This window comes from Mastigoproctus giganteus, chromosome 1 (assembly GCF_048544385.1).
Source record: "Mastigoproctus giganteus isolate SK-2022 chromosome 1, ASM4854438v1, whole genome shotgun sequence".
Taxonomy (NCBI): domain Eukaryota; kingdom Metazoa; phylum Arthropoda; class Arachnida; order Uropygi; family Thelyphonidae; genus Mastigoproctus; species Mastigoproctus giganteus.
In genome coordinates this window covers 69,921,842-69,945,846 of record NC_143575.1, presented here as the reverse complement: position 1 = coordinate 69,945,846, position 24,005 = coordinate 69,921,842, and the positions used below count along the sequence as shown (strand labels likewise).

Sequence of the window (24,005 nt, the reverse complement as noted above, 5' to 3'; positions counted from 1 at the left end):
TGTTGGAAGGTGTAAAGGCGTTTCCATAAAATTGCCACAATGTATTCGTTATTCCAGAAAAGTTTTATTTTCTGGAATAATTCGTCGGGGGGGGGGTGAAAATTCCCACACCTCCGTTTATAGGAATAATTAACTCAAGCACGAACAAAAGTGTCACTAGAAACTTGCAGTCTAGGACTGGACTCGAAATCGAGCCTTTGAAAACTGGTGCCAAATGACTAAGCCGTTATACTGACGCAGAGATCTTTTATAAAAGAAAGTAAAAAAAAATAAAACATCTTTAACATTTATTTATTTAACAATACATACGATTCGAATTTACGGCGTGCGTCTATCACTGTACTTGTACGTTCACACTCGGTTGATGTTTTACCTTTTATAATTTGGAAATTCATTTGTCGTGTTGAGATCCTCTTTAAATGGAGCCAGGGTCCATATTTAGAGACTATGTTCCTAATAGATGTTTGTTGGAGGATGGCGTATGTCTACATATGCATATATTTAGATATACGAATATACAAGAGTTATCCATTTAAAACACGTTTAAAAATGTTAAAAAAAATCTTTAGTATTTAGACATGTTTCCTATTGCTTTGCCAATCTATATATTTATTCCGAAAAAAAAAAATAAAAATTCCTTCTGCTGTTGACGGAACCATTGTTCGACAGTTGTTTTCATTTCAGTGTCATAACTGAAAACGGCCTTTTAAAGCTTTTCTCAACAGACCAAAAGCATGAAAGTTATATGGTAACGAATGCGGACTGTACGCAGGCTATTTTTCTACCTTCAACCAGATCTTTTTGAAGCAAGACCAGAATCGGGTTGGCAAAGTGTGGACGCACGTTGTCGCGAAGTAGAATGATACATTCTCTCAGCAATTCTGGTCGCTTTGCGTTTGATGCAGGCACAGGCGGTTCAAACTTGGATCATACAGTCAGTGCTGTCATCGGGTTCTTTAAAGCCTAACAGCAAAGGATTAAAGTGGTCAAAGAAAACGGATACCATACATTTGTAGTAGTTACGTATAACTACTCTAAAGCTTTTACTCCCTGTGTCTTCTTTTATTTCTAGTGTGGAAAGCAAGATCCAAGAGAAAGCGAAACTAATGTAATGCAAAGTTTCATCCACTCCATCCATCTTTCCTTAATAATAAAAAGTCTTACTTCGATTATTCAAGATCCATGAAACAAATGTAGTGCAAAGTTTTATCCACATCATCTTTTCCGTAATGAAAAGTTTTAATTTGGTTATCCATCGCTCTTAACAATAGTTACAACTGGTACTTACTCATTGTCCTACTGTAAGCTTCTGAAAAGGATACAGTAAATATGTAGGAAAATATAAAGAATAGAAGATGACATTGTATATTTTTTCTTAAAATGTAAACGCATTTAAAACTGTGAAGTTGGAACAAATCTCATAAAAACCTTTTATAATTCTCTCGAATGTCCTAGAAATTAACAAAGGCAACTTGCGGTTTTCATGTATTTATTTTTGCATTTTGGATGGGCAACTTTTTCGTTTAGTTTTCTAATTAAAAAAAATAAAAATAAAAAAAAAAAAATACAGACCATATTGTCACCTTTTTTTTTTTTTTTTTTCCATTTCAAGATTGATAAATTTTCACATGTCATCCTACTGATTTGTGAAGTAATTTTTGCCCCTTTCCCACTTCAAGCTATCGTAACAACGGTAAATCGAGCTATCCAATAGTATTAATCCAGTGATTGTTCTCAATTTATCTCAGTTCTCGTTCACCTTTTTTTTTTTTTTTTTTTTTGTCGACACATGCATTTACACGTTTTGGTTAATTATGCCAATAATGATGTTCTATATGCTGGCGAGTAGGATATGCTTGGTAGCTGAGCCAAAGGTATGATATCATCGAGCTCTGTGCTTTCTAAAATATGTTGTATTATTTGTGGTACTGTTATAAATTTTGAATGATCAGAAGCTGCGCATGGAAGACTACTGTACACTGTTGCGCTTGGAAGACTACTGTACAAATTGGAGAAGAATGGTATTAAGGGTAAATTGCAACAATGGATAAAAGGATGGTTGAGTGGGAGAAGACAAAGGGTGGTAATCAATGGGTGCTGCTCTTCGTGGACTAATGTTATTAGTGGAGTCCTACAGGGTTCGGGGCGCTTCCGTAGCCAGGTGGGAAGGAGCAGCAGCAGTGCGTAGCACATGCTTCTTGATTAGACCGGGGTTCGAGCCTGTCACCACCAAATACGGAGGATGCGGAAAGGTCAGGGAATGACCACCGCATATCCCGGAGCAATATGGCCTTAGTTGCTAATGCTCCTAAAAAAAACAAAAAAAAAAAAACAGGGTTCGGTGTTGGGTCCTCTGTTGTTTTCTTTATATTTATATTGATGAAGGTATATCAGGCTTAGTGTCGAAGTTTGCAGATGATACAAAGGTTGGCAGGGTTGTTAATGACAGTAATGGCAGTGTGCTACTGCAACAGGATCTAGAAAATTTGGGCAGATGGGCTAAGAAGTGGCAACTGAAGTTTAACCTTGACAAATGCAAAGTACTGCATAAGGTTAGAAGTAACCCCAGAGAAACGTACCAACTGTGTGGTACTACACTTAAGGTGGTAGAAAATGAAAAAGACTTGGGAGTAATTGTGCAGTCGGATATGAAGTTTTCTGAGCAATGCAGACAGGCTCCCACGGCAGGTCATGGGGTTTTGTCAATGATATATAGGAATTTTGTTAGCAGGGAAAAGGAGGTGATTGTCCCTCGTATAAGGCAATGGTCAGGCCACGCCTTGAGTACTGCGTACAGGTCTGGAGGCCTCATTTTAGGAAGGATGTGGATTTGCTTGAGCGTGTACAGAGAAGGGCAACAAGATTGGTGTGGGGAATGAAGGGATCCTCTTACCAAGAGAGGCTTAAGTTCTGCAAATTGCAATGGCTGGAGACTAGGCACCTGCGCGGTGATCTGATTGAGGTGTATAAGGCCTTGAATGGGTTGAGCACGCTGAATTCTGATGGGATTCTTCCACTTGTTCATGTTACGAACCTAAGGGAGCATAAATTCAAATTAAGGAAAGACAGATGTAGAATAGATGTGCGGAAATTTGCCTTTAGCCAGCGGGTGGTTAATTGCTGGAACAAATTTCCATCTGTCGTTGTGGAAGTTGATAGGTTAAATAAATTTAAGGAGGAACTGGACAAACATTTAGAGGGAATGGTTGTGTGAATTTTTTTTTTTTTTTTGGCTGATGCTGCATAAGCTCATACACTGCTTTCTTGCATGACATGCCACTACTACTAGTTCCTAACATGCCTTACATTTGGACTCGCGATTTTTCAAATGTCTCTGCAGGTGAGCCTAACGATGCACAATTGTTTTCTGTTGTCATATAATGAAAACAATCTTTTACATCTCTGGAAAATAGCAGAAACAAAGCGTGCATCTTGCATCAGTTTGATGTTCTTGTAATTTAGGAGGAAAAAAAAAAAAAAAACTTTTATATATTGGCTAGTTGAGTTTATTTCTTTATTGTTGTTGTTGTTTCGGCAGCTAATATACTAGCGCGATAGTTAACAATTAGTGGGGTTTTTTTTCCTTCAGTGTACTGGTTCTAATTTGTATACAGGTGATTACGTATTATTCGTAGCATACTCCAGGATTACAGACAGCCCTTGTAAAAGTCTTGTGATATTCCATTTTTTTTCGTTTATCCATGATGCATTTTTCATTCAGTTATAATGAGATCCTTTTGTGGATCTTCATGGACTAATGTTATTAGTGGAGTTCCCCAGGGTTCGGTGTTGGGCTCACTTTTGTTTTGTGTATATTTATATTGATGAAGGTATATCAGGCTTAATGTCGAAGTTTGCAGATGATACAAAGGTGGCAGGGTTGTTAATGACAGTAATGGCAGTGTGCTACTGCAATAGGATCTAGAAAATTTGGGCAGATGGGCTGAGAAGTGGCGACTGAAGTTTAACATTGACAAATGCAAAGTACTGCATATGGGTAGAAATAACCTCAGAGAAACGTACCAACTGTGTGGTACTACAGTTACGGTGGTAGAAAATTTGTAGAATTGATGTACAATTAGGGGGGTATAAAATGAAAAAGATCTGGGAGTAATTGTGCAGTCAGATATGATGAAGTTTTCTGAGCAATGCAGACAGGCTGCCAGAGCAGATCATGGGGTATTGTCAATGATATTCCGGAGTTTTGCTAATTGAGAAAAGGAGGTGATTATCCCTTTGTATAAGGCAATGGTCAGGCTACGCCTTGAGTACTGTGTACAGGTCTGGAGCCTCATTTTAGGAAGGATGTAGATTTTCTTGAGTGTGTACAGAGAAGGGCAAAAAGATTGGTAAGGGGAACGAAGAGGTCCTCTTACCAAGAAAGGCCAAGTTCTGCAAATTGCAGCGGTTGGAGAATAGGCACCTGCGAGGTGATCTAATTGAAGTGTATAAGGCATTGAATGGGTTGAGCACACTGAATTCTGATGGTATGCTTCCGCTTGCTCAGATTACGAACCTGAGGGGGCATAAATTCAGATTGAGGAAAAACAGCTGTAGAATAGATGTGCGGAAATTTGCCTTTAGCTGGAACAAACTTCCATCTGTCGTTGTGGAAGTTGTTAGCTTAAATAAATTCAAGGAGGAACTGAACAAACTTTTAGAGGGAATGGATGTGTTAATTGTTTTTTTTTTTTTTTTTTTTTTTGGCTGATGCTATTTAAGCTCATACGCTTGCTTTCTTGCATCACATGTCTCCATTACTATTACTATTACTATTTTCCAATTTTTAAACAGAATTTCAACCACTGGGAGTGATAAAATAATACCGAAAGGCAGTGGCGGTCCAGAATTTTCTAAAGGTGGGGGGTGGAGTAAAAGCAGTTTTCTGGGGAATCAGGATTTTTTAAATGGGAGGGGGGGGATCATCAAACTTTAATAATCATGTAGCAGTAAAATATCCACATTATTTTGATCATGGGAGGGGGAAGTACGCCACTGCCTAAAATAATACCTAATAACCTAACTGGAGCTGCTAGAGATTTCGTAATTTTTCTAACTCAAGTCCTCCATGTGATGTGTAGTTCACTTGAGAGAATTACATTTTGGATTTATGGTGTTTATTTTCATCGAGAAACAGTGGTTAATGGTAAAATACATAATAATTACCGGTTTCGATAATTAAAAAAAAATCTGTGAGGGGTAGGATTCCTGGATGATTTAGTTCTTTCCCACTTTCTCAGTCAACTCCACCTCTAGGTGAAATGTAACGGAAGAATCTGTGGAATTTGATTTACTCACAAAATAATGTGCAGAAAACCAGCTGAATTTAGTTACAAGCGGTCAAAACAAATGTTATAAGAATTCGTAGTTAAAAGTGCATATTTCATCAATGCAGCAATTGAAAAATTATTAGTTTTACATTAATGTAAAACTGATTCAATGAACTTTTATAGTGAAATATATATATCCTCACAGGCAATTAAATGCAAATATGTAACTTATGAAAACTCATATATCATTTTCTTGCAAGTGAAAACGCACTAACTTGTTTTGAAACGAAACTGACGAGCCAATCACCTCGGATGACAGTTGAGCTTGTCAAAATCGAATAGGCATGCGCAGAGACGCGCAGGTCAGGCGCGTGCTTGTCCGTGACAGCCAGAGTGCGTGGTATCCAACATGGCTGCGCTGCACAACGGAGTGTTAGAGTCAGTCTCTCACCAGCACAACGGACCTCAAAATCACTCTGATTCTTCTGTGCCCGTGAAAGATCACGACGCCATAAAGCTATTTATTGGACAGATCCCTAGGAATCTTGACGAAAAGGACTTGAAACCATTGTTTGAACAATTCGGAAAGATCTACGAGTTGACAGTTCTCAAAGACAAATATACGGGCATGCATAAAGGTAAGAGTGAAAAAAAAAAAAACAGTTGTGTTTATTTTTGATTCAGAACTCTTAACAGTCTGTTCATCGTTATCTTACAGTTATGTAGTTACGTTTTCTTTCTTTATTTCTTTGCTGCAGCCAAAGACAGGGATAAAAAGCAAAACAAAACAAAACAAAAACGTCAAAGCATGTAATCATTGTGTTGGATTTTCGCGTGAGTCACACAACGCATTGTAATATTGCACTGACAGTTCTTCAGTTTTGTGGAGAGTGTGTACTGTTGCATAGGCGTGTTACAAAAAAGTAGAGCAGCTGCTTGAGCGCGTTATATAAAACCCATCAGACAGCTGCTAGCTGTTCATCTTGCATAAGTAAACTAAGGACCTTGTTAACATAGGATGAAAAATACGAATTGTTTTCTGTATAGTTAAAGGAACCTTTTTTTTTTGTCAGCATTTGTATAGGTTGGATAAATTTATGTAATCAGTGAAAGAGATGATGAGATTAATGTTCAGTCTTTGTCAGTGCATCTCTTCCTTTGAATATACTGAAAATTAAGGCGTGGGTACTGAGCTTGTATTCTTCATATCATGTGCACTATTTTCGTGTGAACTTCGTCTTTGAGGGAAGTGATTTATTCATATTAGCGAAACAAAAAAAAAAAAAAAAAAAAAGCCTTTTTGTGAAATAACTTATAGATCGCAATTAAAGTTTTATTATTTGTTATCTAAAGGTAACTAACTCTATAGCAGCGTTTTGTATTCATTAGTAATAAATTAATTTCTGATTAGAGAATATTATTAATTGAAAATTAGATTGCATGATTTAAAGTGTACATTTTATTTTAAACGAAGTATACCTAAAATAAACATTAAATAGTTCACTGTTACCAGTTGCAGGTGTTCTATGTGGATAGTTAAAAAAAAAAAAAAAAAAAAAGTCAAGATAACACAGTTGCATGTGTTTGTTTAAAGTTTAGTTAACTTTAAAGCTCAAATCTTATATTAGTTTTATAGAGTAAGTTTATTTATTTTTTTATTTTAACCCTTTTGGATCTGTATTCAATTTCCATTTAATATGTAGATCTCGATGTCTATTTTATGTTTTCATAAAGGTTATTAATTTTTTTTATTGTGCTAATCATAATTACTGTCAGTTGAAATGATTATTAACCTTTTACAGGTGGAGGTATAGCTAATGATGGTCTTGGGGGAAGGGAGAATTCTGCCCTTTTGTTTTCCCAGGGATCTCTGCAAGTTTTTTAAACATTTTGTACACTAAACAATATTTTCTTAAGCCACACACATTATTTATGCTCACTTAGTATGATAAGCAAATCATGTCATTACCCTTATGGGCAATGTCATAAAAATCCCATATATCATTATCTCCCTACTTAATATGGTTACATTTAATACTGAATCTGGTGTTGAATCCTGTATTTGTAATAATCTTTTTTTAAATTTTATTTTAGTAGAGGCTATTGTCATTAATGAGTTTAGAGGTTGAAAATTATTGCAGAAATCTTTTTTGATGTGTCATTTTAATTTTTTGTTGTGTCCATATAAGTTTAGAGAGAGAGAGAGAGAAAACTCATTGTGATTTGCCTGACAGTATGAGCTGTATATGACACCTTTATGTTTAACTTCAGTTTACTACTATGTACAGAATGATGCCTTTGTGATGGTTCTCTCTTTTAATATATTCAGTATTTAACATTTGTTTTATATATGGAGGTAGCCCTCTATTTATGTTGATTCAGTGTTTGTCATTTCACTTCATTATTTATAAAAGTTTTCACTATTAATCACTAGTTTGCTATAAAATAGAAGGATCTGCAAGATTGTTTTTATGTACACAGTGAAACTTTTGTGTCACTATGCATTGCATGTGGAGTAGTTGCACACTAATTCTCTGTTTTGTTATACATTGTGATAGTAACATGAATTATATCTAAATCGTTTTTAACCCTATAGATATGTGTAGAAAATAGTCGTCAAGTTGGGTTACATTACACTATTGAAAGAGTAACCTGCAAGCAATTTCTTTAGTGACCAGATTTGAGGTTTTAAAATGGTTGGATATGGTGGATCATGTGACAAATGTAGGCCGCCCACTTAAATTGCTACAAATTGCCAGGTTGGTAATTCATATGAAAGTTGACAAAATGAAAGAATGTGCTACAGTATTGGACCATCAGGTGCTACCATAATTATGAAAGGAAGAGTGTAATATAGAGAAGCTGTTTAGAGTGTGGATTGAAGGTTTAATAGTGTGGATTAAAAGTTTAGTAGTCATATGGATTTAATAACACCATCATGTAAGGACTATTTGTTCTTCAATTTAAAAATTCATTTTTGCAATTGCAGATTCCTTTTTTGTTTTTAATCTTATAATAGGTATTCTTGGTAATTTATTCAGAGACATTATATTCAGTTTTTAAGTTTCAGGGCAAAAAAGAGCCATCATAAATAAATGAGTCATCTGATGCAGAGCACGATATAAAATGTGTTAATATTTCACTTATGATGAACAAGAAATAAAGATCATTGTACATTTTGAAGAAATGTTTTTTGAAAAATAATAACTAGGTTGTTCTATTAGTGACATTGTGCAGCTAAAAGTGGGAAATAGTTGAAATCTAAGCATTTCAATCTGAGTAGAGAGATCTGTCTTTAATTTCTTGAAGTTATACAGATAATTTTCAGATGTTTATTGGTACTTTCTGTGCTAATTACTGAGTGAATGAATTGTCGCTTTTTATTACTTCAACTTCGTACTCTAATAAGGACAGTAAGTTGGTCACTGAAGAGGTTGTACAAAGAAGTGGTACCATGAAATGTCTGAGAATTATTTGTATTCATTCTAGTAATTAAAGACAGATTTTGCTCTACATAAGTTGAAGTTCTTAGATTTTTACTATTCTACAAAATAATAATCATAATGCATTTTATTACAGTAAAAATTCAGGAACAGTATTTGTAAGTGAAATGGGAAACTTAGATGATGCTAATTTCTGTTCAATTCCTACATTGTAAAATACTATCATTGTTACTGACCATGTTCAGAACTGTAAAGATGCACAAAATATTTAACCACTGAATGATGTGTAGGAACTTTTAATTGAAGTTTATTCATCATTGAGAATATAATGACTTTGATTTAGTTGTGATTGTTTAAATAATATATATGCACATTATTAGGATGATTGGAGAAAATTTTCTAAAAAACCTTTTCCACTGTCATCTAGTTGTAGCAGAATCATTATCACTACATCCAGTACTGTCAACAAATGCAGTACCTCACATTGTTGTCTTCAACATTCAACATTGTTGTCTCCATCTCAAATTATTTAGTTCCAGGGATGTCAAAAACCAGCATGGACCCTAAGACAAACAGCCCTGCTGAACTTGTCTTTCTCTTCCAATTCCTGTTTTCTGTAATTCATGGCAGTAGCTTAGAGTCCCTGTATGTTCAGGATCGGGTAGCTGACTCATCTCATGGAATCTATCCAGTTATATTGAAGGAGGCAGCAAGGGAAGTAAGCAAATTCTTAGTCATAATTATGAGAGCATCCTTAGATTCAGGGGAGGTCTCCATGGACTGGAGATGTGCAATTGTATCCTCAATTCACAAAAGGGGTTCAAAGTGTGGCACAAATAATTATAGACCTGTTAGTTTAACTTCTGTTTTGGGAAAAATAATGGAGTCACTGGATAAAGAAGTGTTGCAGGCTCATGTAGACACGACTGCAGTAATAGTTCAGACACAGCATGGGTTTGTTAAGGGGAGGTCTTGTCTGACCAGTTTGATTGGATACTACAATGTGGTCACAAAGGAACTGGATGGAAAAAATAATTTTGGTATCATATACTTGGATTTCAGGAAACTTTTGAAACCGTTGCACATGGAAGACTGCCTCCGTAGCCAGGTGGGAAGGAGCAGCAGTGCGTAACACGTGTTTCTTGATTAGACCGGGGTTCGAGCCCGTCACCACCAAATACGGAAGATGCGGAAAGGTCAGGAAATGACCACCGCATATCCCGGAGCAATATGGCCTTAGTTGCTAATGCTCCTAAAAAAAAAAAAAAAAACCAAACCAACATGGAAGACTGCTGTACAAATTGGAGTGGTATAGCATTAAGGGAGAGTTGCTACAATGGATAAAGGGATGGTTGAGTGGGAGACGACAGAGAGTGGTAATCAATGGACACTGCTCTTCGTGGACTAATGTTATCAGTGGAGTACCCTAAGGTTCAGTGTTGGGCCCATTGTTGTTTTGTTTATTTATCAATGATATCGATGAAGGTATATCAGGCTTAATGTCCAAGTTTGCAGATAATCAAAGGTTGGCAGTGTTGTTAATGACAGTAAAAACAGTATGCTATTGCAACAGGATCTAGAAAAGTTAGGCAGATGGGCTGAGAAGTGGCAACTGAAGTTTAACATTGACAAATGTGAGGTTATTTGTTATTATTTGGTTTTTAGGAGCATTAGCAACTAAGGCCATATTGCTCCGGGGATATGCGGTGGTCATTCCCTGACCGTTCTGTATTTGGTGGCTCATGGGCTCGAGCCCCGGTCTAATCAAGAAGCGTGTGCTACGCACTGCTGCTCCTGCTCACCTGGCTATGGAGGCGCCACAAATGTGAGGTACTGCATTTGTCAATGTTAAAGTAACCCCAGAGAAACATACCAACTGTGTAGTGTTATACTTAGGGAAGTGGAGAATGAAAAAGATCTGGGGGTAATTGTGCAGTCAGATATGACGTTCTCTGAGCAGTGCAGATGGGCTGCCAGAACAGGTCATCGGAGTCTTACCAATGATATATAGGAATTTTGTAGCAGAGACAAGGAGGTGATTATCCCCTTGTATAAGGCAAAGGTCAGGCCACACCTTGAGTGCTGTGTACCAATCTGGAGATCTCATTTTAGGAAGGATGTAGAGTTGCTAGAATGAGTACAAAGAAGGGTAACAGGGTAGTTGAGAGTTACAAACGAGTACTCTTACCAAGAAAGGCTAAGTCCTGCAAGTTGCAACGTCTGGAGACTAGGCACCTGCGAGGTGATCTGATTGAGTTGTATAAGGCCTTGAATGGTTTGAGCAGACTCAATGTTATGCGATTCTTTCGTTGCTCAGATTACGTACCTGAGGGGGAATGGATTTAAATTTATGAAAGACAGTTGCAGAATAGATGTGCAGAAGTTTTCCTTTAGCCAGCAGGTAGTTGTTTGATGGAACGGACTTCCATCTGTTGTTGTGGAAGTTGATAGTTTAAATAAATTTAAGGCTGAACTAGAGAAACATTTAGAGTGACTGGATGGGTGAAATGGGAAGGTTTTTTTTTTTGGCTGATGCTATATAAGCTTGCTTTCTTGCATCATATGCCTCAATTAATGCCAATCAGTATCCCCTTCCCCCCAGCACCAATGTTTGGTTTATAATCTGTACATTCTGTAGTAAACTCTGGTGATTGTGTTTTGCTCTCAGCACTAAAATCACCTATAGCATATTTCAATTTACATGGAAACTATGAATTTGGGTAAGTTAGGAAGGCACTGAGAACTCCAGCCCTTCAGGTACAAGTACCAATCATGGGAAACACTTTTAAATATGCTAGAGCACTATTGTTCTCTGTGTGATGACCCAAAGGTTAATTCTAAAATTTTGTAATTTAATATTTCTCCATGTTCATTAAAAATTACTGTATAAAGAAAAAATTGAAATGTAACAAAAAATACTTTGTTTATATTTAACTATTTCTTATATGTGTTTTGCTTGTTGAATCCAACAGTGTCATTGATTTTTCTTTAGAATCAGTATTTTGGAGGCAAATGAAGGTTTTATGTTTCTTTCACTTATGTATTACTTGAGTGCATATCAATACTATGATAAATTAGAACATTTGGTATTCATATAAGTTTTTTTCAGTTTGTTGTGGCTATCAATCGGAGGTGTAAGTTATCCAGATCTATTCTGTCATGTTTGTGGATATTATATATCAGTCCTCAGCAGGCGAAGCATGACATTGTTTGTGACTCCAAGTTTTTTCATGCATCTGAAGCCCATTTTCCAATGTACGTGGGTGATCAAGACAAGTTGTGGGCATCTCATTTCTTCTGTGATAGCTGCAGGTCAGAATTAGGATTTGCTCTACCTTGAATATGGAGAGAGCCCGCAAACCATTATGACCACTGCTACATTTGTATGGTAGACATATCAAAGTTTAAAAAGTTTGCAGATTAAAAACCTCTAGTGTATCCCGGCATATCCTCTGTTGCTCCAATACTACAGTGAAGACCTGCCAATTCCCAATCCACCTTGCAGAGAACAACCTTCCAAATTAGATGAAGCTGGTGAATAGGAAAATTGGAATTACACTCCAGGAGCTTGTTTAAGTAAAGTGTCATATTTCCATAATTAGCATTAATTGGATGACTTAGTGAGGGTTTTGGGTTGGAACAAATCCAGTGCAACAACTCTTGACATGTTTCTAACAGTAATGTCTACAGAATCCATCTGCAGAATTTCTTCCAAATATAGAAAAGCCATGTCACATGTTTTATGATGTTGTAGAATCTCTGTGCTATTGTTTTGATTTGATTTGTCTTTACAAGTAAATTGGTATTAGTCACAACTCGGAAGAATGGCATCATTTTCACGGTCAGTTCCAGTAAAAGTTTGAAATCTGTAAGAAAGCAAGTTTATATAGCATCACCCAAAAAAAAACACACTTTCCTTTTCACCTATCCATTTGCACCAAAAGTTTGTCCAGTTCTTAAATTTATTTAAGCTATCAACTCCCACAATGACAGATGGAAGTTTGTTCCAGCAATCAACAATTCGGTGGCTAAAGGAAAATTTCTGTACATCTATTCTGTAACTCTTTTCTTCATTTGAATTTATGTCTCCTCTACATCTTCATTTGCATATTCTTGTGCCTCACTTGGGTGTCAATGGGCATTGTCCAGCAATAGGAGGACTTTAAATGGAAGCCCCTTTTCCCTCCAGCTATTCCTTGACTTTGGGAATGAAGCAGTGGTGGAACTAGTTCAGGAAGAGATCCTTCGTCGTCCAGGCTTTTGTGTTCCATATCCAGCACACAGGCAGTATATTCTTGTTACATCCTCTAAGAGCTCTTGGGTTCTGCATGTGGAAAATTAGGCCAGGCTTTGTCATATGGCTTGCTGCATTTCTGCAAACTTGCAGCGTAACCTGATGTCGTGCCACCTTGAATCTTGGGGCCTTCTCTTTGATGGCTATATAGGTCTGCTGAGGCATCTTCTTCCCGAATACTGCTGTCTCGTTGGCATTGAAAACCTATTCAGGTTTATATCACTTCTCAATGAGCTTCTTGAGTTGCACAGGATAGGCTTTAGCAGCCTCATGATCAGCTGAAGCAGACTCGCCTGTAATCTTTACATTACAGAGCAAATAATGCCTCTTGAATTTCTGGAACCAACCTTTGCTGGCAATGAAAGTGGTTGTGCAGTGCTGCTGGCACAGGGGGTTTGCTGCTTAAATCTGTTGTAAAGAACGAGGGTCTTAGTGGAAATCATACCAATGTTGAAAGGTAAGTTTTTCTTGTGCTGGTCTTTGATCCAAATGAACAGTGCATTCTCCATTTTTAACATCACTTTATCACATACATAAGCCTTGTAATAGAAAGAATACTTGATGAGAATCAACTGAAAGAGCAAGCTGGCTTTAGGACAGAATTCTCAACTATGGATCACCTTCACGTAATATCACAGCTAATGGAGAAAGCAAATGAATATAAAACACCATTATGCCTGGTATTTGTGGATTATGAAAAGGCATTTGGCTCCATACAGCATAAGGCAATGTTTCGGGCACTGCAAAGGCAAGGCATAGATACCCCATGTATTATGATTTTGAAGAAAATATATGAGAGTGCCACCTCCTTTATTAGACTAGACAAAGACAGTAGCAAATTTAAAATTGAGAAAGGAGTTTGACAAGGGGAGACAATATCTCCGAAGCTGTTTACTGCTGCCCTTGAGGAAGCTTTCAGAAGATTAGACTGGTCGCAGAAAGGAGTCAATGTGAACGGAGAGTACCTAAACCATTTACGATTTGCAGATGACATTACGGTCATAAGCCACGATCCCAAAGAATTAGAGGAAAATCTTAATCAGTTATGCACAGTTAGCAAGGATTTTGGACTAAAGATGAATATGGCTAAAACAAAAGTAACGATGAACAAGTATGCCACAGAAAGGGAAATAATGATTGAAGGAGCAGTAATTGACAAGGTGGAGTCATATACTTATCTGGGACAAGTTATTAGCTGTAATAATGATAAATGGCTGGAAGTCAAGAGAAGAATAAATTTTGGATGGATAGCATTCAGGAAATATAGTCACATACTGAAGAGCAATATCCCAGTTTGTCTTAAACGTAAAATAATGAACCAATGTAACTCCCCACCATGACTTATGGAAGTGAAACTTGGGCACTCACCAAAAGAGTGGAAGAGAAGCTGAGAACTACACAGAGAAGAATGGAACGAATTATATTGGGAATCAGACTGTTAGATAAGAAGAGAAACACATGGAGTAGGCAGCAAACTCAAGTAAAGGACATTCTTATCAAAACTAAAGAACTAAAATGGTCTTGGCCAGGACACACAGCTCGAAGACATGATGACAGATGGACTAAGAAAATAACAGAATGGTATCCAAGAGGAGCCAGAAGAAAACCTGGAAGACAAAGGCGGAGATGGATAGATAATTCATGAGTTTTTGAGTAGTAAATGGATGGCCAGTGCTCAAAACAGAAGGAATTGGAAAGTTGCTGGAGAGGCCTTCATCCTGCAGTGGATTGAAAATGGCCGATGATGATGAAGCCTTGTAATTAGCAGTAAGAATTCCACCAGTTTGCACTGCCTCTATGATCTCAGTTTCTTGTTTCCTCATGTATCATACTGTACTTTTGTTGATACCAAACTTTCGGCCTATGGCTGCATATGTGAGCCCATCTCGACATTTATCTAGAATCTGCACTTTCTTGTTCAAAGTCATCATTTTCTTGACCCCTTTTAGGCTTTTGTCCATCATTAGATGCACTTTGTTTAGAACTCATGGGTATTCAGATAAGCACAGTAATATTTTTAGCACAAGTAGCCTAACGTAGACACACACAAAACACAAAGGTCACAAGCTGTCCAACTCGGATGATGCTCGCTGTGAGACTGAAGATGCACATGTCTCACCATCACTCAGGGTGAGCAGCCAAATATTTTTAGTATGATAAATTTTGCAACTGCTAATGTGAAAACATGAATCCGTAAATACAGATCCCATGAATACGGTGATCCGACTGTACATCTGGTTGAATGTGAAAGTGTTTCAAATTTTGCCATGATGGCAGGGGAAAATTATGACGAGGGCCTTGTCAATCAGTTTGGCCCTGTGGAGATTGTGCAGGGCTCATTGGGTAGAATTTTTCTGTGTGGCCACTGCTTGTTAACAGGTAGTACTGTATATACAGGAATGGATACATTTAAATAGATGGGATGCAAGAATGTATGCTAACTGAAGGCAATGTTAGGTGGGTTGGAACTGTTAGTTTGGGGGATAGACAGAATAATGAAACAGGTCAGCAGTATTTTTTATCAGGAAATAATTAGTGGATTAGAAAGATATTCGAATGCCGATTCCAAACATTTGGAATTTGGTTTTCCTCTAGCTGTCTAGTGTTCGTGATGAGACTGATAATTCAACTCACATGCCTATTTAAGCTAATATACATTGAATATAATTATTATTTATTTATTGTTATTGTTTATTCATTTTATTTATATAATTGTTTAAATATGTCGATATCCTTGTTTATTTCATAATTAATTATTCGATCACAACTTGTTTCAAGTAAGATCTGGTGAATTGCTTAAGCCCATTCATTGTCATGCCTTGAAATTGTAAAAAGCACCTGAACAAATTCTGCTATGTGTGTGTGTGTGCAGTTCTTTCATAACTAAATTAAAATGGCATACAGTTAGGATGGATATTCAGAAAATTTACTGGTTATACTTTGGCTGTCCTCTAGGTGACTAGAATAAGGCATGGACACCACTGTTATTTGTACCACTTGTTTGAATGGATTATGCGTCTGGTTGAACAAAAGTCTATGCTGCTTGTCATACCTATGATATGGAGGGAGCCAAAAGACTACACTTGTGATCGTTACATTTTGTAATGTGAATATAACTGGATTCTAGGCAAAGAATAAGCATGATTGTTTATCTGAATGTGGATTCACCAATAAGACTAAATCTCTCATGATGAGAATATGCTTATTCTGATACCTCCTTCACAGCATGGGCTAGATTCTTTATATGAAATGGAATGCAATGAAGATGTGATTGATATAGATCTGAGAACTTCAGCCAGTCCCGAATACATATCTGGCAAAGAGCCATTGGAGCCAGAGTTGTTTACCCATAATGATTTGAATTACCTCATTAGAGATATAGCCCTTTCATTAAATACAAACTTCTTACCTTGAGGCTGAAACAGAAACACTTGGTTAAAAAAGTCAGTATCCCCACTACCAAAAAAAAGAAACCAAGTTTTGGCAACATTCTTTACAGTAAATGTCTGCTGAGCTTCTGCCATGATATCAGTGGAGTTTTTAGGAAATTGTCAAAACTGTGACATTGGTCAGTGCATTTGTATTATTATTACTACATAGTTGATTTTTTTAGACAAACCGAAGTTTGTACATTGGTGTCATTATTGTAACACGCATATTGTGAAATCCTTTGCAATGAGTTGCCCTCCTTATTCTTCAAATAAGAAATGCTTCCCCATTAGAAAAGGCTACTGTTACTGATTTTCAGTTGAGTACCACCACTCAGGCAACACTGTTTTGAAGTTATTTGGATTCTCAACAGTGAGTGGGTAGGCATCCATAGGTATAAGTGCTGACAATCCAGCTGTCACCTTTTTTACACAATATGAGAGATTCCAAAAGGTGTACTTCTTAGACTAATAATATTTTAGGTTAGAAGGCCTCAAACTATGGACGTTGGTTATGTTTTTGGATCATTACTGCATAGCTGAATTTTTTTAGACAAACCGAAGTTTGTACATTGTCATCATTATTCTAACATCTCTCTGCAATTGTCACAAGTTCACATGTTCCTTGGAATGAATGGCCTGGAATACAGAAGATGATGACCATTTGACTGCATGCCTGGAAATGGAATATTAGATCAGATCTGCTTCAGAATAGGATGAGAGGAGGAGAAATTTGATTGAATGGCAGTAACTGCACTTAATGGGATCAGTACATGTTGGAGCTTGCATTAAACATAATGTGAAGGGTTGTTCTATGCAGAGTAAATTGTATGCAGTCATATTAACCACACAGATGTGGCTAATATGACTGCACACAATTCATACAATCTGAATTGTGTGCAGTTCCAGAAAAATCCATATTTCTGGAACATATAGTACATACGAGATTCAGGATATATGGTTGAATTTTGCAATCTAATACAATATTTGACATCAACACATTTGGAGAACAAAGTGAGTACAATGCTTTGTGTTGAGATTGGATTACCATCCTTTTAGATCATGATTCTCTCAGCCTAGATCACTCTCTGGTCTTGCAGTAATTGAACAATTTAATTTTCTAAGAAGATTAAAAGATGCCATTCTGTTATTACTCAGTTGGTATAGACTTTCGTTTGTTGAAGTGCACTCTTCTTTGAAAGATGTCAAATACGAACTTCTGTGATTGCTTTCTGCTGTGTAATAGTGTCCAAGAAGGTGTCTCCTTAGTGCTTATACCATTAAAGCAAGCAAGGAACATAAAATGTCACACCTTTAGTTCTGGTGTTAAATGCCAAGCAATCCATGAAACATTTTTCAAAAGTGAAAAAAAAAAAAACACACACACACACACACACACACACACACACACACGAGAGAGAGAGAGAGAGAGAGAGAGAGAGAGATGTTTTGGTTGAAATTTTTGTACTAAGAGGTCATCCCGTTTGAATCTTCTTTACTATTTTTGGAGAAGCTGCATCAGATTTAAATAGAGACAAATAGAGGTGGGTGGCAATAATTGCTTAATGTCTATAGCAGAAGAAATAAACTTTCTAGATATTGACCAAAACTTTGGGTTGGTGTCACTCACACAGTAGCAACTTTTCTGGATTTATTGGATTTTTGGTGGTTTTTTTTTTTTTTTTTTTTTGGGAGCATTAGCAACTAAGGCCATATTGCTCCGGGATATGCGGTGGTCATTCCCTGACCTTTCCGCATCCTCCGTATTTGGTGGTGAGGGGTTCAAACCCCGGTCTAATCAAGAAGCGTGTACTACGCACTGCTGCTCCTTCCCACCTGGCTACGGAGGCGCCAGGATTTATTGGATGACTGTTTTCTACACCAGCATTTTAGAGAGGCAACGAGAAAAAGGAATACTCTGCACCTGATTATTAGCAGCAGCTCTTCATGTGTTAAGAAAACTGAAGATAAAAGATCCACTAGATGGCTGTGATCACAGTGTATTGATGTGGGATTTAAAGATGTAACTACTGTTAAGGACAAAGGGAAAGGCTTTTACTTTTTAAAGCTGACTATAAAATCCTGTGTAGTGGGACTAAATGATGATGTTACTAACATCAAAATTCTAAATGGGAAGCATTCAGAGAAGTAATCATAAAGGCTACTGGTCTTTTTATACCAACTGAGAGATACTGTTTAAGGCTTAGACCTAAACCTAAATGGATGTCAGGTGAAATGATGAGGCTAGTGGCAGAGAAGAAAAATGCATCTAATGCTTATAAATTAACAGGAGATGCAGAAACCTACAGTAAGTATAAACTAGTCTACAGTCAAGTCATAAAGTGTTAGTCAAGCCAAGGCAGATTACAAGAAATCTCTGGCAAATTCAAGTAGTAAAACCTTTTACTTATGAAAACATTTACCAGAAAGGAAGGGGTGAATCACATTGATCTGCTAGATATGTGTGCGAATATATCCCCAATTCAAAAGGGGGTGACATGGGTAATTACAGATCTAGGGGGGAAAAATGTAACTTGCATCAAATGCAGGACCGTTTAGACAGGAATACAGTTTTACTGTAGTCAGCATGGATTTGTTTAGAGGTAATCTTATCTGACCAATATAATTGGATACTGTGACACAGTAACAAAGGAACTGGATGTAAATGGTAATTTTGATATCGCATACTTAGATTTCAGAAAAGCTTTTGACACTTTCGCATTAAAGGCTACTGTACAAAATGGAGAAGTGTGGCTCTGAGGGAAGTTGCTGCTGTGGATAAAGGGATGGTTGAGTGAGAGAAGACCGGGTGGTTAGCAGTGGGCACAGATCTTTATTGGACTAATATTATTAGCTGAGCCCCCCCCCCCCTCATGGTTCAGTGCTGGTCCCATTGTTTTTTATATTTATTAATGAAGGCATATCAGGCTTAATGTCTAAGTTTGGGAGATACAGATGATACGAAGACATGCACACTACTGCCTAGCAATAGGGTACCTGCAAATACAGGTAACCCTTGTATAACACGGTAGTTAGGTTCCTATAAGATCTTGTGTAGTGTGAAACCATGTTATACAGGACTAAGAACCAGTACAAAAAGGGGGAGGGGGTTATGTTCCAAGAGTTAACAAAAATATGCCATTTCATTAACAAAATGTTAACAAAACTGACAAAAATACACCATTCTAGATTTTGTGTATCTTCTGCTCTCTTTAAAAAAAATCATTAATCTGGATTTGTAAAAATGGATTTTGAAAGCTCCCTTTTGAACTTTGGGCTCCTTTCAGTTGACGAATCTGAATTCAAAAAATAAGATTCTAATTGCTGGGCTAACTTTATGCCTTTCCGTATACTTTTTAGTGTAAAATTTGGAAATTCAGAGTTTTCATTTGATTTAATTTTTCTCTGATACCATTTCCACTAAATCTGCTTTGTCAGCCTCTTTTTCTACCAGTAATTCTTGAATGTCTTCAGTAATCACATTTTTTATTTTTTTAGGAGCATCGGCAACTAAGGCTATGTTGTTCTGTGTGTTCCGAGGTCGATTTTCTATTTTTCCGGATGAAAAACCCAAGTTTCTGTGAGAAAAAATCATGCTGCCCTCACCTGAGGCAGAATAACTCCACCATATTGTGAAAAATACCCACAAAAATTCCTCCCATCATGACGGGATTTCAACTTAGGTCTTTTCCACCCAGTGTGGGGATGATGGCGATTCTACCAGCTGTGCTATCCACGAGGACTTCAGTAATCATATCATCAAAACCTTCCTCTACTACTGATTTAGCTAGTTCTACTATTGCATGGATTCTGTTTTCTTTCGGTTCGACCATATTTCCTGAATGAATTGACTCTGGCCATACATTTTTCCAACATGCATTTAATGTTGACGGTTTTACTTCTTTGAGTGATAAAGCTATGATTCTGATACAGCCCACAATTGAAAAATGTTTCCATGCCTCTAAAATCCATTGTAACGATTTTTCTGATGTAATGAGTTTCAAAGGTAGATATAATGCCTTGATCTAATTAAAGAAGTTGTGGTAGGAACATTACTTCAAGATTTGGATGACTTAAATCTTTTGGATGGCCTGGAACATTATCCAATAGTAATAAAACTTGGAAATCTAGATTTTTCCACAAGTTCATTAGCACAGAACCTAACATGGGGTTTACCAACAAAGTAAAATATGGGGATTTCTAAATAATTCTTTTGCATTAACGATTAGCGAGCCAAAAGCGGGGATTCACAAAAAAGAATGGAAATGTTGAAAAATTACATCCAACATAATAGCAGAGTTTCCCCCGCTCACAAAAGCTCAAAATACCGTGTTATGCAAGGTTTGCCCCAATTCTCTAACCGTGTTAGAGCAAAACCGTGTTATATAAGTACCGTGTTGTTTGAGGATTGCCGCACTTTATCAATAGTGTTAGAGTGAAGCCGTGTTGTTGAAGTACCGTGTTATACGGGGGTTGTCTTTTTTATACACATAGCTTGTGTATTTACTTGTTCCCCAATGATCCATAGCGAGGCCTGAAATTCCCAACACCTCTCTTTTCAGGTTGCTGTATGTTCATAGAAGCAGTGCAAGAATCCCTTTAATCTCTGCCTGTGACTAGTTAATCTATTAGTCTATGTATCCCTGCAAGCTAACAGCTTTGTGACCCACCTATCTGCCTTAATAGTATCAGCAAATATTCTTGCATCCTGTCTATTTAAGTGCATCCCATTCCTGTAAAACCACTCTGTTGCTAACAAGCACAGACCACACTGAGAAAAATTGTACTCCACGAGCTTTGCACATTCTCTCCAGGGCCGAATTGATTAACAAGGCACTTAACATGTATTCCCTCCTATTGTGTATGGACAGAATTGCTCTTTTCCGACGTTGTCCTGTATTTTTAAGTAAGTTTTCATAACTCCTACTCTTAATATTATTAGTGGCAACATGTACAACGGTATCACCTTTTGTGCCCTTAAAAGATAACTGTTCTACAATGTCATGTGCTTTTGCTCTGGCAAACATACCCTGATCCTATTCCACCTAACTTTTTTGCACAACATATTTTCTGTTTTCCTGACAATAGTCACCAACGATAACTACCTCCTGTGGGACCAGTGCATTCTTCATTGAAGACTGCTACTGTGTTGCATGATGCACAAGTATGAGCTCACATTGAGTTAGTACTGTGCATGAGTTGAAGGCTTGAGAAGACTGTGAAGTTACTTGTTGACATTAAACTTGAATTTCTGTAAATTGTAATTTTCAAGAAATGCATTAGCATTAGTTGAGGCATATGATGCAAGAAAGCTTCTACAGCGTCAGCCAAAAAAAAAAAAAAAAACCTTTCCATTTTATCCACCCAGTCTTTCCAAATGTTTGTCTAGTTCAGCCTTAAATTTATTTAAGCTATCAACTTCCACAACAACAGATGGAAGTCTGTTCCAGCAATCAACTACCCGCTGGCTAAAGGCAAACTTCCTCACATCTATTCTACAACTGTCTTTCCTCATTTTAAATCTATGCCCCCCTCTGGTTCTTAATCTGAGCAAGCGGAAGTATCCCATCAGCATTGAGCCTGCTCAATCCATTCAAGGCCTTATACACCTCGATCAGATCACCTCACAGGTGCCTAGTCTCCAGATGCTGCAACTTTCAGAACTTAGGCACTTTCTTCAAAAGTGCACCCCTTTGTTCCTCTCACCAATCTTGTTGCCCTTCTCTGTACTTGTTCTAGCAACTCTACAACCTTCCTAAAATGAGGCCTCCAGACCTGTATACAGTACTCAAGGTGTGGCCTGACCATTGTCTCATACAAAAGGATAATCACTTCTTTGTCTCTGCTAGCAAAAACTTCAGTTGCCGCTTCTCAGCCATCTGCCTAACTTTTCTAGATCCTGTTGCAGTAGCATACTGTCTTTACTGTCATTACCAACCCTGCCAACCCGTGTGTCATCTGCAAACTTGGACATTAAGCCTAATATACCTTTAATCAATATCATTGATAAATACAGAAAAAAAAACAATAGACCCAGCACTGAACTCTGGAGCAGTCTGCTAATAACATTAGTCCAGTAGAGCAGTGTCCATTTATTACCAATCTCTGCCATCAACCACTCAACTATTCTTTTATCCATTGCAGTAATTTGCCCTTAATGCTATACGGCTCCAATTTTTACAGTAGTCTTCCATGCGCAAGTATCAAAAGCTTTCCTGAAATCCAAGTATATGATATTAAATTTTTTTTGCATCCAGTTCCTTTGTGACTATATCATAATATCCAATCAAATTGGTCAGACAAGACTTCACCTTAACAAACCCATGCTGTGTCTGAGCTGTTACTGCTGTCTTGGCTGGGTGATCCTGTATCACTTCTTTAACTAGTGATTCCTTATTTTCCCTGGAACGGAAGTTAAACAACGCGTCTATAATTATTTGTGTCACCACTTGAACCCCCTTTGTGAATTGGTGATACATTTGCACATCTTCAGTCCACGGAGACCTCCCCTGACTCTAAGGATGCTCTCATAATTATGGCTAAGGGTTTGCTTACTTATCTTGCTGTCTCCTTCATTATAACTGGATAGATTCTATCTACCCCAGGTGCCTTTTTTATGTTTAACTTCAACAATTTCTCCTCCACTTTGCTCTCCGTTATTACAAAATCACTTAGCTCACTCTTACAGTTTGATAAACTTCTGACATTCCCCTCCTTAAATTAACTCCTCATGTGTGAATGTAGATGCAAAATACTCAGTCAGTTTATCAGCTACTTGAGCAGGATCATCAATTGTCGAATCATCTATGTTAAATGGATCAGTCTGATTCATCTCCTTCCTTTTAGAGTTTGCATAAGTAAGGAACTCTTTGCTGTTTTTCTTTGCATCCTTTGCAAAAGATTTCTCATAATCTGCCTTCGCCTGCTACACTCTGTGACTTTTTACAGACTATACCTTCCATAAGCTTCTGTGTCACTTGATAATTTATGCATCCCATGCATTTTTCTTCTCTGCCACGTCTCATTAATCGATCTGACATCCATTTAGACCTGAACCTTGAACAGTATTTCTTAGTTGGTATGAAAAGCCTAGTAGTCTCCAAGATTAAGTCCCCATTTAGAATTCACTGTTGGTAACAACAGCAGTTAATCCCACTGTATAGAATTTAAAAGCTGTCTGAGACCACTGTAGTAACCTTTATGAAAACAAAAACCCTTCCATTTACCCTTGATGGTAGTTACATTTTTAAATGAATCCCACATCAGTACACTGTGATCACTGTCACCTAGAGGTTCCTTTATCTGCATATTCTTAATGCATGAATAATCACTGCTGATAATCATGTCAAGTGTGTTATTCCCTCTGGTTACCCCTCGAACATGTTGCTATAGAAAACAATCCCAATAAATCCACAAAAGTCTTGCTAGCGTGCAAGTGACCACCCACAAGTTCCAGTCAATATCTGGAAAGTTAAAATCCCCCATTACAAGACATTCTGATTTACTGGCCCATTCTATTTCTCTGCACAACTGTTCATTGTACTCATTAGAGTCATAAGGCCTATAACAT

At 37.3% G+C, this 24,005-nt stretch overlaps 1 protein-coding gene across 1 annotated transcript in view; it reads left to right on the top strand.

The window, feature by feature from the left end:
• Nucleotides 1-5,677: 5,677 nt before the first annotated feature.
• The window catches only part of LOC150090877 (CUGBP Elav-like family member 4), a 358,549-nt gene continuing 340,221 nt past the window's right edge, over nucleotides 5,678-24,005 (top strand). The window contains exon 1 of the mRNA XM_090375848.1: nucleotides 5,678-5,908. Within this exon, the coding sequence (XP_090231974.1) occupies nucleotides 5,680-5,908 (229 nt within the window). The 5' untranslated portion in view covers nucleotides 5,678-5,679. The remainder of the gene's footprint in view (nucleotides 5,909-24,005) is intronic.